Raw genomic sequence first — 16,557 nt, 5'->3', positions numbered from 1 at the left:
CATATTCTTTCTCAGTTTATATGGGCAGTTTTTCCATTATCTGTTCAGTTTTCAAAGCCCTTGCTGTGTTGAGTTTGCTCCTCCCTTTCCCACATAGGTTGATCTAGGACTTGGGCAGTTATATATACCATAATGCACCATAGCTCTATTCTAAAAGCCTCTCCTGTAATTGCCATGTTCCACATATACATAGCTTGTAATTGAGCCCAGGACTTGGTTCATTTGCAGATTTAAGGATCACTTCTCCATCTTTCTCTTCTCAGTGATTTCCCCTACACTGTTGACTCCCAGAGGCCCTTCATTCCTCTAGCCTGAAGCTTGGAGTTCTCTAGCTTTTAGTTTCTTACCTGTGCCTTGAGATGAAGTGGCAAGAGAAAAAAGAAAAGAATAGGGATTTCCACTCCCCCTCCCCCCTTTCAGGGCCCTCTTCCTTATTCTTCTGTTCAGAGCAGTAGGTTTCTCTTGTCATTCTGGAGCAGTGGAGTCTCATGGTTGCAGCAGGGCTCAGGGCAGGACCTAGAGAAACAAAAGAAGGAAAAAAAAAAGTATTCTCCCTACCTTAGTAGTAGCCTTTTGCCATAACCCTCTAGCCAAAATGATGCAATCCTCTTAGTGTTAGATGCTCATGCCTGCTATACAGTTTCTCTATTTGGCCCACCCATGGGTCAAAGCCAGGAAGTAAAGGTTAAAAAACAAACAGGATATTCACCACCACCTTATTTGTTCTTCACTTCCCTCCCCAATCTGCTTGCTGTTGTTTAATTTTAAGAGTATTTTGTCCAATTTTTAGTTGTAATCAGTCGGGGGGGAGAGAGAGAGACGCTATAGTGAGCTTATTATTCCATCTTGGCTAGGACCAGAAGTCAGACTGTTTTGTTTTTAAATAAATTAACATTACTGATGTATAACTATATGACTAAATATACCCATTTAAAAAAAAAAAACTTTTAAATGTTTATTTTTGAGACAGAGACAGAGCGTGAGCAAGGGAGGAAGGGCAGAGAGGGTGTGAGACACAGAATCTGAAGCAGGCTCCGGGCTCTGCACTGTCAGCACAGATAGTCATAGACATATGACTAGTAAATGATATCTTTAATGTTCCTTTTGGGTTCTATTACATGGAATAACTGAAAGAATATTAGATTCAGATTGTCTTAGGCTAGAAGTCACAACTATTCCACTTAACTGGATAATACTGGGTAATTTTTATAATCTCCAAAGATTCTAATCATAGTTTTTGCATATTTAAAATGGCAGATAAGTATATTTACCTTAGAGCTTTGAGAATTAAATGAGGTATATAAAGTACCTTCTACAGGGCCTCACATACAGTAGATTCACATTATATGTTATTCCCCCATTACCTTTCCTTATATGTCATGCACATAAATGATCTGAGCCACCTACACTGAAATAGTAAACCAAAAATTATTAGTTAGTATTGTGAAATATTTCCTGTCCCATAGCATAGACCCTCGCAGAATATAGGTATTTTGGCGTTATCATGCCACTGTGGTTTAGATGAATTTTTTTAGTCCTTTTGGGAAAAACTTTTGAGCATGTACCTTTAATATAATACACACATTAAACAAACACCTACACACCTACACAGGAATTTTTGAAGGATGAGCTAAAAAAATAGAAAAGTTGTCATGTTTTCTTCCCTGGGGAACTGCTGGTCTAATTTTCTGAGTCCCTTGGATCATGAGCACATTTGGTCCTGTCCTGCCCCAAACCTATTAAGTAGAACTATGGTGGTGGAACCTGGGGATCTGTATTTTAACAGAACTTTCCATAGTAATTTTGGATGAATCAGTAACAGGTTTGGGAACCTCTGGATAGAAGTTTCTGATATTGAAACTCAAGCACAGAAAAGACACTATTGCAGCATCAAGTCAGAGAGGGCATTTGTTCCCCTCTCCCTTTTTTCTGTTTGCAAGTCGAGACTCAACACCTCCTGAAACATTTTTCTCTAAGGATTCTGTCTAGTGGCAGAAAATACAGTATATTGGGTGCCACAAAATTACAGTCACACAGTTCTCATCGGCACTTCTAGACTTCATTCTCCCAATTGATAGGATTACCACTTTTATTTTTCATATGTCTAAACCTAAATGAATAACTGTTTTAATTGTAGGCAAATCCTATTGTGGAAACCTGTTTCCAAACAAGAGTTGAGTTGGGTTTTTTTTGGAGGGGGGGGGAAGTTAATAAATTGTTGGATCACATTTCTGAGAGAGCTGGACACAACGATGTATATTCTGTACAAACATAACATAGGATCAGTTAATAGGTCCCCCCCCCACCCCCCCACATATTAACTCTTGTAAAGTTGTGGAGTCTGTTAAATGCTGTGTTAAAGGAGGATTCTGGAGGAGTCTGGACCCAAGAAGCAAGGAGTACCTAAATGGATTAGCAACATGTGCCTAGAGTGGGTGAATGAGAGAGTTAACATGTCTGCATCTTTGGCTTTTTTGGAGGGTATTGAATGTTATGTGAATTTCTCTGTGACAAATGGTATTGTTGAGAATAATTGATACAGATTTCTTTCATGACAGTATTTTTATACAAGATTACTTTTTAATTAAATTAGTGGCTAACTAAAACTCTGGTCTAACTATGGTGACACAAAATAATTTTATACAGAGATTCTTTTTGAAATGTTACTTGATGTAATAAAATTGTACTGTGACCTACAAACAGATTGAGGTTTGAGTTACACCTCTGACATTGTAACTAGTTTTAAGTTAAAATTCTGTACCCAAATAGTAACTTGACTAATTTCATGAGAAATGGAAATAAATGTTAATAAAAATAAATGACAGCATTAAACAGTAGGACAGTAAATTTTGGGTTTATTTCATGGTGTTAGCCTTTCTTTTCAGAAATGAAACAGCATCCTCGGATTATATTCTCTAAATTATTACACAGTACAGATATTTTGTCTTTTTCATTAAATATCTCTGAAGGACTTTCTGACTTATAAATGGTTTCTACTCAAGGTGTTAGAAATTTTATTGAATAGAAATTTTGTCAGTTAACAGTGTGACAGTCTGCTAAATCTTAATTGCAGAAATCAGTGAATTTTAATTAGTGCTTGATTTAATACAGTAAATTTTCAATTTCTTTTTGGCTTATTTTGAATTCTGCTTTAGAATCCCATAGAAACCTGACAAATTAGTATGGCAAACTTTTTAAATTGCTTTGATCTTACAATTAAATTTTATATTTTCTTTGTAGAATAAAGAAAAATCTTAGGAAAGGAAATTTGGGTGGGATGAAATTTAAATTCAACCTAAAAATTCACTTAAGTACTATTACCTTAAAATAACTTTTTTTCCCCCCTTCTTTAGAATCCAGCAACTATCACAAGAATACTCCTTAGCCACTTCAATTGGGATAAAGAGAAGCTAATGGAAAGGTAAGGAACTATACTGTCAGCTTTGTACTTAACAAATAACACAGAAAGCCTGTTGAACTGAATTTATAAGAAGCAGATAAGGAATTGATTTATATGCCAGTATGTGCTTTAATTTCTTGCATTCCTTGTGTAAATTTTACAGTAAACTTAGTGTTAGGGAACTCAGGCTCATTGTTCCTTCTTTTATTATGGAGGTGAGGGGGCTCTCCTTCAGTGTCTTCTAAATTACATCCTCTTGGGTACTGAGAACTAAAAATGAGTTTTAAAAAACCTCTTAGGGGGCACCTGGCTGGCTCATTCAGTGGAGCTTGTGGCTGTTGATCTCAGGTTCCTGAGTTCAAACCTCACGTTGGGTATGGAGCCTATTTAAAATAATAAAAGAAAAGAAAACACATTTTAAAAAGCCCTTGATACAGCCTTCAAACATAATTTATATCTTCCATTAATTAAAAATTTCTTGTCCATAAAACTTTATATCTATGTTAAGCATATCAATGACCTTTATTCAGTAAAAATGAAGAAGTTGCTCAAAATAGCTGTTTGGACTCTTTCTCTGGTTTCAGGCAAGATTATATTCCAGTGAGTATTTTTTATATTTTCTCTCTGAAAATGTTTCTGCTTCTAGAAGGGAGGAAATTGCAGGGACTAGAGAAGGACAATATTAATGCCATTCTTAATCTTTTTTTCTTCCTTGGATTGTAAATTAGCACTTGTTAAGGTGGTAGGGTGAAAGCTTGTATTTATTCTATCAGCCATATTCTTCGGTTTAAAATTAACAATCCTAATTTTAATAAAAAATTACAACTAGTTGTTGGGAATTGAGAACCCAGATATTATGATAAATAAATGGAAAGTATTTCCCATTTGATTTTAAAATTGAAAGAATTTTGCAAAACAGATAATAAATAAGAACATTACTCACTTTCTCACATCTTGTGCCCCAACTACAATTTAATGGTAACAAATAATAGTTATCAATTTTGAGCCCTTTGTGCCAGGCATTATTTCATTTAATCCTTCTTATAGCTTTATTAAGGGGCTAGAAACTATTATCTCCACTTAACTGATACAAAAACTAAGGTTTAGGGCTTAATATATTTATCTCAGTTTTGTAACACAAGGAGTTAGCACTCCCACCTCAGGTTTAGTGGACTCCAGAATTGCTTATGTTCTTCAACATATGCTATATAGCTTTCCCAGGGTTCATGAAGAATAAAATGCCTCCTCAGTGTGATTGCCTGCACTGTCCCTGCTGGGTCTGACTACCCTTTTTGAAGTCAGTGGTATTTTTTAACTTTGGTAACATTTGTTTTCTGACTTATTTTATGACACTTCTATTTGGAAAAGGAGTTTTCATTATTTACATCTGATCTTCTAGTGAATGAGACTTACAGTTTCTTATTTCTCCAAAGACATTCTGAATTTTGTCCTGTAACACTACTGATACTGCTGAAAGCATTTTTCAATTAAATACTGTACTTACATGTGGTAAGTATGAATTAAAAAGTAGGCAGCTTCTTGGAAACTTCTGTGTGTGTGAACTCTTCAGTTCCTTTTTGTAATTTCAGTTTTTTATATATTCTGAAGATATGTTATTGGATATTTATAATATCTTTAAATAGTGTTTTAAAATGAATATCCAGTATCTTTTTCTCATTTAATGAGTTTCACGTTATACTCTACGTTTGATATTAGCACTGACACACTTTTAGATATAATTACTCCCATGTAAGAGTGCTTTATATTTATTATGTTTTCTATTTGTTTATTTTATTGGTTTGATCAAGTCCCCCGTGCCCCGCCCCCCGTAGTTTCAGAGTTACTCATTTTATTTCAGTTTTTCTAGTGGCCACCTTTACAGGCAATTTTGCTCTCATATATTTAACTGGTGTTTGTTTGTTTGTTTGTTTTGGCTGATTAGTTTCTTGCATCCTACTATTTTCTCCAAATTTATCCTTTTTCTCTCCAGAATATATCTTTAGTCATTTAAATCATTTCATATGTGCTAAATTTTTAAGGGCTCTAAGAGAATCTTTTAATATTCTGAAATTTTGCAGATTTTGAAAGCATGTCCAGTTGGGACCTTTAAGTCTGAGAACTAATTTTTTTGGTTTGGGGAAATTCCTGGCTATTATTTCTTTAGTATTATCTTTTTTATATTCTCCTGATGCTTTCTGGAATTCCTGTTAGTCACATGTTGAAATTTCTGGATCTTCGTTTGAAGTTTAACTTTTTTCAAAATGTTTCTTCTGTGCTTGTCATCTTCGTCTTTCTACTCTGGTGTGTGAAGTTCCTCAGGTTTATCTTTATTTATTTCACTAACTTGCTTTTCTTTTTGTACCCATTCTGCTATTTAGCCATCTTAAATTGTTTATTTCAACAGTATCCAACTTATTTAATAACTTTATTCTTGTTTTGAGGTGCCTCAGTTTCCCATATCTCCCTTGGCACATAACTTGTCTTAAAATAATGTGTTTTCTTCTAGACTGTTCATCAGTAAACAGAGAGGATTTAAAATATGTATTGGTATTTGGTACATTTCAGAGTATATTATTTTCAAATTGGTCAAATTTAGGCTATAATGAATTCCAGTAAAAATTGATATGCATTTTATTTTCATACTTTCAAATAATTCTTATTATCCAAAAATGATTATAACTACACAATGAAAGTACAAATATAGGAGGATATGGCCGAAGAGATACAGGGGAATTTATAGGCTTTGTATCTTTATAAGAGAAAAAGAGGTAGAAAACAAACTAAGCATTTGAAATAGGAACTTAGAAAACCACAAAAAGAGAGCAGCATAGATAGAGATAAAAGCAACATAAATGAAATAGGGAACAAAAATACATAAAACAAAAATATTTTTTGAAATGGATTTTTTCAAAGGGACATATCAAGAGTATGAGAAGCAAACCACAGACTTGAAGAAAATATTTGTGAAAGACCTCTGATAAAGACTGTTAACCAAAATATACAAAGAACTCTTAAAACTCAGTAATAATTAAAAAAAAAGTTTGAAATGGGCAAAAATCTGAATAGACATCACAGTAAGGAGGATATAGATGTTAAATAAGCTAATATGAAGAGATACTCAACATCATATATCATTAGGGCATTGCCAATTAAAATGAGATACCACTGCATACCTGTTAGAATGGCTAAAATCCACAACACTGACACTACTAAATACTGATGAGGTTGTGGAGCAATGAGAACTCTCATTGCTGGTGGGGATACAAAATGGCATAGCCCCTCTGCTTCCTGTTTGGCAGTTTCTTACAAAACTAAGCATGTTCTTACCATACGATCCAGTAGTCACACTTTTTGTGTTTACCCAAATGAGTTGAAAACTTGCTTCCACACAAAAAAAAACCTGCACTTGAATATTCATAATTGCTAAAACTTGGAAGCAATCAGATGCCCTTCAGTTGGTGGGTGGATGAGTAAACTGTGGTATACATCCAGACAATTGAATATTATTTAATGCTAAAGAGAAATAAGCCATGAAGTCATGAAAAGACATGGAGAAACCTTAAATGCAAGAAACCACTCTGAAAAGGCTACATACTGTATGATTCCAACCATGTGACGTTTTGGAAAAGGCAAAACTGTGGAGACCAGTAAGATCAGTGCTTGCCAGGAGATGGGGAAGGGAAGGATGGATATGTGGAGCAAAAAGGATTTTTAGGGCAATGAAACTACTCTGTATGAAACTGTTAAGGTGGATACATGTCATTGTACATTTTTCCAAACCCATAAGATGTACATACAACACAAAAGTGAACCCTAATGTAATCTATGGACTTTGATAATGATGTGTTGATGTAGGTACATTGATTCTATCAGATGTGCCACTCCAATGTGAGATGTTGCTAGTGGACCAGGTTGTGCGTGTGTGGGGGTAAAGGGTATATGGGAATGCTTTGTACTTAATCCTCAGTTTTGCTGTGAGTTAAAACTGCTCTTAAAAAGTTAAAGCTATTTTGAAAAGGGTTAGGAAATAAACTATTGGTAAATGTGATGGGGACTAGGAAGAGGGCACAAATAAACATTGGGAATAATTCATAATTACAGATGGGAAAAATATTTCAAAGTTATAACTGAATACTGTATGCTACTTTTACCAATATATTTGAAAGCTTAGAAATGGAAATTACTTAAATTGCTCCATAAGAAGTAGAAAAATAACCACGGAAGAATGTAGTAAATATACCAAAAGATCCCTCTACTTCTCCAAAAAACACTACATGATTTTATGGTCAAGTTCTATCTAATAAACCATCAAGGAACTGCCAGTTTCTATTGAAAATTATTTCAGAACATAGAAAAAGATAGGACATTATTAATTCCTGTTAGCCAAATCAGAATAACCCTTGTTACAAAATTTGACAAAGACAGCATAGGAAAGCTGTCTTTATTATGAACATAGCTGTTGAATTCATAAATAAAATAACAGTTAAATTGGAAGAGTTAATGGTCTAGTAGGATTTCTCTTAGGAATGCAAAAACAGGTCACCATTGGGGAGAAAACTCATCTATAGCACTTACTAATTTAATTTAAAACAGGTTAGCAAAGGGAAACCAAAAGGAAAGTATAATAAATGTTAGGAATGCATTTAATACATTGTGCATTTACCCATGAGTTAGAAGAAAACAATTTGTAGGGGTGCTCGGCTAGCTCAGTCGGTAGAGCATTTGACTTTTTTTAAATCTCAGAGTCATGAGTTCAAGCCCCATGTCGAGCTTGAAATTAAGAGAGAGAGAGAGAGAGAGAGAGAGAGAGAGAGAGAGAGAGAGAGAGAGAAAGGAAGAAAGAAAGAAAAAGAAAAACAATTTCTAGCAAACTAGGAAGGTATTAATAAAGAACATCAGCTAATCATCAATAGCAGAATTATCCTTAATTTTGAAACATTGGAAGGATGTCCATTAAAACCAAACAAGGTTACTGGCTGTTACCAGCATTTAAATGAACTGGAAGTTCTGATAAGTAAAATAATATATGGAAAATTAAATAAGTGGTATAAAGATTGGGGAATGGGAGGATTATGGGTTATTTTTAGATTCTTTTTTATACTTTTATGTATGCTGTGAACTTTCTTCAATAACCACAGAAAAGCATTATAATAACAAGATAACCGGGGTGCCTGGGTGGCTCAGTCGGTTAAGCGTCCGACTTTGGCTCAGGTCATGATCTCGTGGTCCGTGAGTTCGAGCCCTGCGTCGGGCTCTGTGCTGACAGCTCAGAGCCTGGAGCCTGTTTCAGATTCTGTGTCTCCCTCTCTCTCTCTGACCCTCCCCCACTCATGCTCTGTTTCTCTCTGTCTCAAAAATAAATAAACGTTAAAAAAAATTTTTATAATAACAAGATAACTGATTCAGAAAATAAGTACTCTTTTTTTTTTTTTTTAAGCTTATTTATTTTGAGAGGGAGACAGCAGACAGCGGCAATCAGAAGAGGGGCAGAGAGAGAGAATCCCAAGTTTCTACACGGTCAGTGCAGAGCCCAGTGCGGGGCTCGAACCCATAAACTGTGAGATCGTGACCTGAGCCAAAATCAAGAGTTAGATGCTCAACTGACTGAGCCACCCAGATGCCCCAATGCTCATTTGTATGAAAACATTTATTTAAAAAAAGGAAGAGAAATTTTGGCGACAGTATAATCATCTATTTATGAAATCCCAAAGAATCAACTGATAAACTATTAAAGTGGTTGCACATTAGAATCCCTGAGAACTTTAAAAAACACCAATGCCTAGGCCCCTTTCCATGCCTTCTCCTTCACCTTCTCTTAATACCCTTGGAAAGTGAAAAGAAACCCAGAATGTAAGGAAATACAGTTTCAGTGACACTGTGCACCTTCCTGTCTTTGAGTATAAAAATGAAGATGGCTTGTATGTCAATCTTGTAACAATTTAGGTTCCCCAGAATCATAGGTTAGACAATATGGCCGATAATTTTGTTACATAGCATTAAAAAAAAATCTTGCTTCCCGCTTAGTAACACAGAATATATTCAAGTATCTTTTCTATTCATTTTGACATACTTAAAGATAAATCTTATCCTAGTCGAAATTGTGAAGTACTTTAAATTCTGTCTTCTCTGTTGTCATTCTTCATTTCCATATACCAAACATACCAATTTTTTGTTTGTTTATTCATTAGGGAGCCCTAGTCCTTGCCCTGGAGGAGGATCTTATGGTCTAGTGAGAGCCATAGAGGTATAAATAGATGGTTGCCAATAATTCTTCTTATTTTGCTCCCAGATGTCTAGTCCATGGTTTAAACAAATTTGTCCTGACCCTAAAAACAAGTAATTTATTCCTTTTAAAAATACATTTTGGTAAAGGTGAGGAAGGGCTAATGGAGAAGGGACGATTTATATTTTTTGGTGTCATCTTTTATCTCTCATAGCAGCTTTCCAGACCTTTGCCATTTTCTTTCTTACCCAGCCTTCTGCATTTTTACTCTGTAGATTAATTTCTCTTCTGTTACATAAATAGAATTTTTTCTGTTCACTAGATTTCTTCCTATGCTTCTCCAGATAAAGCAGAACAGCAAATCAGAGAATCAGAAGTGCAGCAACAACTGTATCTGCCCTTCTACTTCTTTAGAAGGCTAACCTTTCCATCTGGGCTTTGATTTTATCGTAATTTTTGTGGGATGTTGCTTCCATTATTTCATCTGTCATATCTTGAGCCTTTTCCATTCCTGTTATCATTGAGGGTTTTTAGTTGTAAACAAACTTGAAGAGAATAAGTGAAAACAACATTAAAGATTGCGAATCCTCCATGAAGGCTATGCATCCAGGAAGTGTCCAGATCACAGCATCAAACTGTTTTAGTGAACATGCTGTTGCCATTGGACACAGGCGTCACAGCTCATATCATCATATTAGGCATGTGATATCGCAATTCATATTTCTGCTCTTTCAGCCTCTGAAAGCTGGATATATCCTTACCCTTTTGAAAGAATGAATTCTTCATTGAATCTTCTTCAGGCAGTATGCTTTTTGTAAACTATAGGTTACCCAGCTCCTGGTAGGCATGAATCCTTTAGCAGGAGAGAGTATGAAAATGAGTTGGTTTTTTTCCCTTTCTTTTTATGACAAGGCTTTTTTTGTTTTAGATTTTTAAAATTATTGTTACTTTTGAAATATAATTTAAATACAATGTTATGTTAGTTTCAGGTGTATAGCATAGTGATTCAATAATTGTATACATTACTTAGTGCTTATTATGATAATGTCACCATATAATGTTATTACCATATTGACTGTATTCCCTGTTGCTGTACTTTTTATCTCTGTGATTTACTTGTTCTATAACTAGAAGTTTGTACCTCTTAATCCCCTTCACCTATTTTGCCCATTCTCCCCACCTGCCTCCCCTGACAAGACATTTAAAAAGTCAGCTTCTGTTTGCCTTTGTTATTTTCTCTTTATTTCTGTATCTTTATTTCTATTCTCATATTACACTTTAGTAGTACACAACTTTTAAAATGTCACCAAATTCATTTTTGTGTTGACTCAACCTTGCATCTGTTTCCTTTGTCTGACATGGGGCTTCTGTGGATGTCTACGTAGGCTTTTAGCTGTAAAGCCCTAGGGAGCACTTTGGGAATTGTACTGTCGTTGGCCCATGCCTGACATGCCTTTCTCTTTATCCTTTTTCCTAATTGTTCTTTAAAACCCAACTTAAACTTTACTTCTAAGATGACTTTTTTTCTCAAAAAATTAATCACTTCTTCTGTTGCATTTTTAAATGTATTTGATTTAATGTTTCAACACTTCCATTAGAGTTGTTTGGGCATAAAAACTATCTTATTCGTCTTTCATTGCTAGTGCATAACAGAACTCCTAATCTGTAGTCAGTATTTAGTAAATATTGTAATTCAACCATTTGTAGGTTTTATTTTTTGTAATATGTATGTAATTTCTGAAAATTATGACATGCATGTAAATCAGATATTAGTATGTCAGGAGCTAGAGACATAACCCCCAAGTCAAACTCCTTTAGAGTTGATAACAAATACAAAATCAGGATCTCCTCTATAAGGTGTGTGTTAATGAGTTAACTGGCATTTTTGAGGAGAGGGGAAATACAGGTGGTCCTTGACTTACTACTTTTAATGGGCAGGTGTAATCAAAGAATCTTGAAGACTGATTTCAGTGCAGACTACGTAGCAAATAACTTTCTGGTTTTCATTCTGAGGGATTAACACCATTTAGTGAATAGGTACTAGAACTAGCACTTGTATGTTTATTATGATGGTATGGAACTTTCCTTATTAGCTGCATCACTAATGATACATTGTTTCACAGTTAACTTTTGGGATGTGAAAATAAATTTGGTTTATCAGAAAGCAGGCTTTTGTGATGGCATTCTTCACTCTTCTATATTATAGTGATTTTTTACTACTTAAACAGTTTAAGTGTTATTGCGGAGCATGTATGGAAAAAGGCAAATGTACCATCTTGCTATATACTATAGTGGTTAATGGGATCTCTGCTCTACCATCTCCTAGCTGAATGAACTTGGAGCAATTTCCTCCATTAGTGACTTCACCTGAAGTTACTGTGTTGTCCCTGTCTTGCTACTTATCTTACTACTTCATACATTTCAAGAATGTTTTTGAACATCAGTTGAGTAGGAGACATTGAGTGATGAAGAACATCAAAGAGCAGTGTGTCATACACCATTTTTTACCCTTAAGGTAATTAGAGATAACGTTTTAAGGGAATACATAAAAGGTTATTTCTCGCTCAGGTAGGAAAGGATTTATTGATGAGATGTCATTTGATTGGACTTGGGAGGGCAGGTGACATGGGAACCTGGGCATGAATTTGGCCTTTTATTCCTATTAAGTGGAAAGCTTTGAAGGTTGTTTTATGGAGAAATGTGATAAAAGGGCATTAGTACAGGAAAAATATTGGTGATAATATGAGCTGGTTATCCATCAGCAGGATGACCCATTGGAAAACTATTTTAATATTCTAAGTAAAAGGGAAATGTTGGCTTGACTTAGGATGGTGATGGTTAATTGAATGCAAAGTATAGATGGAAGAGATGTTCAGGGGGAGTTTTAACTGTGACAGAGAATATACAAGGCTCTAGGAAACTTCTGGTAATTTGGACCATTCTATCTACTAAATACAATAGAGAAATCTGTATGATATTGGAACATCTTAAAAGTGAAGAAAATCAAAAAATAAATTTAAAAAACAAAAATCAAAAAAATAAAAAAATTAGCAAAATAGGAATAAGAGAATATGGAAATCTAGAGAGATGAGCCAAGCATTCCAGTCTGCTTTGCCCTGGAAGTATGTTCTGATCTAGAAGAGGTAGCTGAGAGACTGAGCTGTGATTTTTGTTGGCCCTTTGCTTGGGGAGAGGGGGGAAGTGGGGAAAATGTTAGAGTCTTAGGCCCACTTAGGCATGAGGATAAGGTAGGGGCACTTGGGTGGCTCATTCGGTTGAGCATCTGACTCTTGATTTCTCCTTAGGTCATGCTCTCGCAGTTTGTGGGTTTGAGCCCCGTGAGAGGCTCTGTACTGACAGTGCAGAGCTTGCTTGAGATTCTTTGTCTCTGCCCCTCCCCTGTGTGTGTTTTCTCTCTCTCTCTCTCTCTCTCTCTCTCTCTCTCTCTCTCTCTCTCTCTGTCTCTCAAAATAAATAAGTAAACTGAAAACAAAAAAAAAGAATTTCTGGAAGAATGAGGATTAGGTAAACCAGCTCTTCTGAAGATTGAAGATAATATTCATGTCATCTGGGTGGTCCAGACAACTTTAAGCCTTGAATATGGATTAAGTTGGTCCTAGACTATTAATGTATCCAGGCACTTGACAGAAGCAAATATAAATCTTTTCTGGGGAAAGAACATTAAGCTCTCAAGCTATAACGAAATAAGCAAAATTCACTCAGTGAATTAATTTTAACAGTACATTGGACAAAGCTAATGAGAGGTTTAGTTTGCTAAAAGATCAAACCACTATCTAAATTAAGTACATACACTAAAAGATGGAAAATACAGAAGGAAAGTTAAGAAACATAGAGGATATAATGAGAAGATCTCATTTAGTTTTAGGAGAGAATGGCCCACAGGCAATATATGAAGATATAATGGCTGATAATTTTCCAGATTGGTAAAAGAAAAACATGCCACAGAATTTAAGAAACCTAACAGTTCCCATGCATAATAAATAATATTTAATTGATTCTAAGATATTTTAATGTGTTTGAAATTTGAATACATCTTTCAATTGATGGCACTTTACAGTCCAACAATATTGAAATATTGACTTATGTGAAAATTTTCCCCTCATCACTTTCTGGTAAGATCACAAAATTTCAGCACCAAAACATTTTAGATTTCATGAAATATGGTAAAAAATCCATATTTTGGGTGGGGGGAAATGCACGTTTTAAAACATCATAGTACAACTATAGAAACAACAGCAAAAATAGATAATCATAAAAGCAATAAGATACAAGGCAGATTACTTTCAAAAAGCAAAGATTTGTGTATATATAATGTATATAGAGAAAAAATATAGAAAGCATACATTATGTATTCTTTTTTTTTTTAATTTTTTTTTAATGTTTATTATTTTTGAGAGAGAGAGACAGAGACAGAGAGCAAGCAGGGGAGGGGCAGAGAGAGAGGGAGACACAGAATCTGAAGCAGGCTCCAGGCTCTGAGCCGTCAGCCCAGAGCCCGACGCGGGGCTCGAACTCATGGACGGTGAGATCATGACCTGAGCCGAAGGCAGCCGCTCAACCGACTGAGCCACCCAGGCGCCCCTATTATGTATTCTTTTAGAGGACAGCTGACTTCTTAACAGCAACAGTGGAAGTGATAGTAAGATGGATACCTCAGTATGTTGAAAGATAGTAAATGCCAATTTAGAATACTGTGTTCGTGGAAAATATTTTCATAAACAGTACTATCTTTTAATTAATATAAACACCTTTATGTTGTAACTAGCCTTTGTATTTTTTTAAGTCAACATTTTAAGTTCTGTCAATGTTGAAGTTTTGAATATTAATAATTGTTATTTAATCAACTGTTTGAATATTAAGGGAAAAAATTGGGGAATGCAGCCTAAGTTGTGCTCAAGAGTAGAGTGTATAACCTTAAATGCATATATAAGGAAAGCAGTGAACTAAGCTTTCATATCGAGTCTCAAGTAATGAGCTAGATGTATCAAGATAGAAAACAAGCAACATAATAAATTTAGAGAAATTACAAGAAGAAATAACAAGAGAGCAGAATTTAATAAAATAGAAAAGAAACCTATAGTAAAGGGGATCAAACCAAAAGATTAAAAAAAAAAAACTGACAACATTGACACCTTGTTGAGATTAATGAAGAAAAAGGCACAAATAACTAATATCAGAAATGAAAAAGAATGTCCTTTTAGGGTGTGCCTGGGTGGTTCAGTTGGTTAAGAGTCCAACTTCGGCTCAGGTCATGATCTCCTGGTTCATGAGCTTGAGCCCTGTGTTAGGCTCTCTGCTGTCAGTGCAGAGCTCACTTCGGATCCTCTGTCTCCCTCTCTCTCTGCCCTTACCCCATTTGCATGCTCGCTCTCGCTAGCGTGCGCTCGCTCTCTCTCTCTCTCTCTCTCTCAAAAATAAACATTAAAAAAATGTCACTTTGAATCCTGCAGATATTTAAAAGTAATTATAACCTCATAAGATAACTGTGTCAATATTTGAAATTTTACTGAAAGGGATAAATGCTTAGAAATGTCGGTTTACTGAAATTGACATAAGAAATAAATAGAAAACCTATATGGGCTATCACTATAAACTGAAATTTTCTGTGGAGAAAAGTAAGTCCCGATAGATACATTTGGAAGTTCTGCCAACATTAAATGAAATAGTAACTCCAACTTTATATTCTCTAACCTTGTACTCTTCTAGAAAACAAAATGAGGATTACCCACCTTCTTAAGGCTGTCACAACCTTGATTCCAAAACCCAAAGAAATATTACTTGCCAGTTTCTCTCATTTACATAGATGCAAAAAATAAAACCCCAAATATTTGCAAATTGAATTCAGCAGTACATAAAAAGGATAATAACCCAGCCTTGCCAACTCCAGTTGATCCCAGGAATCCTAGGTTAGTTTAACCTGGAACAATTCAATATGGTCACTTGAACAAATTTTAATGGGAAAAAAACAGTCTCAATAGATGCAAAGGAGCAGTTGCTAAAAATCAGTGTAATCATTCATGATCTTATTTATTTTTAAAGCTCATTTATTTTGAGAGAGGGGGCAGAGAGAGAGAGGGAGAGAATCCCAAGCAGGCTTGGTGCTGCCAGCTCAGAGCCCAGCACCAGGCTTGATCTCACAAACCATGAGATCATGAACTGAGCTGAAATCAAGAGTCAGACACTTAACTGACTGAGCCACCCAGGCACCCCTCATTCTTGATTTAAAAAAAGAAGCCATTAGCAAACTAGGCACAAAAGAGAACTTTCTTAATGTAGTAAATCTGTAAACATACCTGTTGAGATATCATAGTTCATGCTGAAATGTTGAAAAGATTTCCCTTTCAGATAGAGTTCAAGACATGAATATGTATTATTTTCACTTCTGTTCTACATAATACTGAAGAAGATTCTAGCCAGTAGTATAAAAAGAGTATCACAGTTGTAAAGGAGATGATAAACAGTTCATATTCACTGATGATATGAGTTGCGTATATAGCAAATCCAAAGGAATCTACAGATAAGTTGTTAAATCATTTTAGAAAGATGGTAAAAATAAATTTTATTATTTTTTTCTCTTAGTATTTACACACATATCTTTGACCCAGTAATTCCACTCCCGGGTATATACCCAATAGAAAGAAATATGCACATCTAAATTGAAAGTCATAACTGTGCTCATAGCAGCATTATTCATAACAACTCCTACCTACAAACAATGCAAATGCCTATAGATACATGGATAATTATGGTATATTTATATAATAACTATTCAACAATGAATTCAAAAATAAATGAATTAGAGCTACAAGTGACTGTATAGATGAATCTTAAAAACCATCATCTTGAAGGGCGCCTGGGTGGCTCAGTCAGTTGAATGATTTCGGCTGATTTCGGCTCTCAGGCCATGATCCCA

General features: G+C 35.1%; 1 protein-coding gene across 1 annotated transcript in view; it reads left to right on the top strand.

Annotated features, from left to right (window-relative positions):
• ARIH1 (ariadne RBR E3 ubiquitin protein ligase 1) overlaps positions 1–16,557 on the top strand; it is a 123,362-nt gene that overhangs the window by 45,486 nt on the left and 61,319 nt on the right. The window contains exon 2 of the mRNA XM_023255083.2: positions 3,354–3,421. Within this exon, the coding sequence (XP_023110851.1) occupies positions 3,354–3,421 (68 nt within the window). The remainder of the gene's footprint in view (positions 1–3,353; positions 3,422–16,557) is intronic.

Source organism: Felis catus, chromosome B3, assembly GCF_018350175.1.
Source record: "Felis catus isolate Fca126 chromosome B3, F.catus_Fca126_mat1.0, whole genome shotgun sequence".
Lineage (NCBI taxonomy): Eukaryota > Metazoa > Chordata > Mammalia > Carnivora > Felidae > Felis > Felis catus.
Note: the sequence above shows the minus strand (reverse complement) of the source record. Positions and strands in the feature narration are given on the sequence as shown.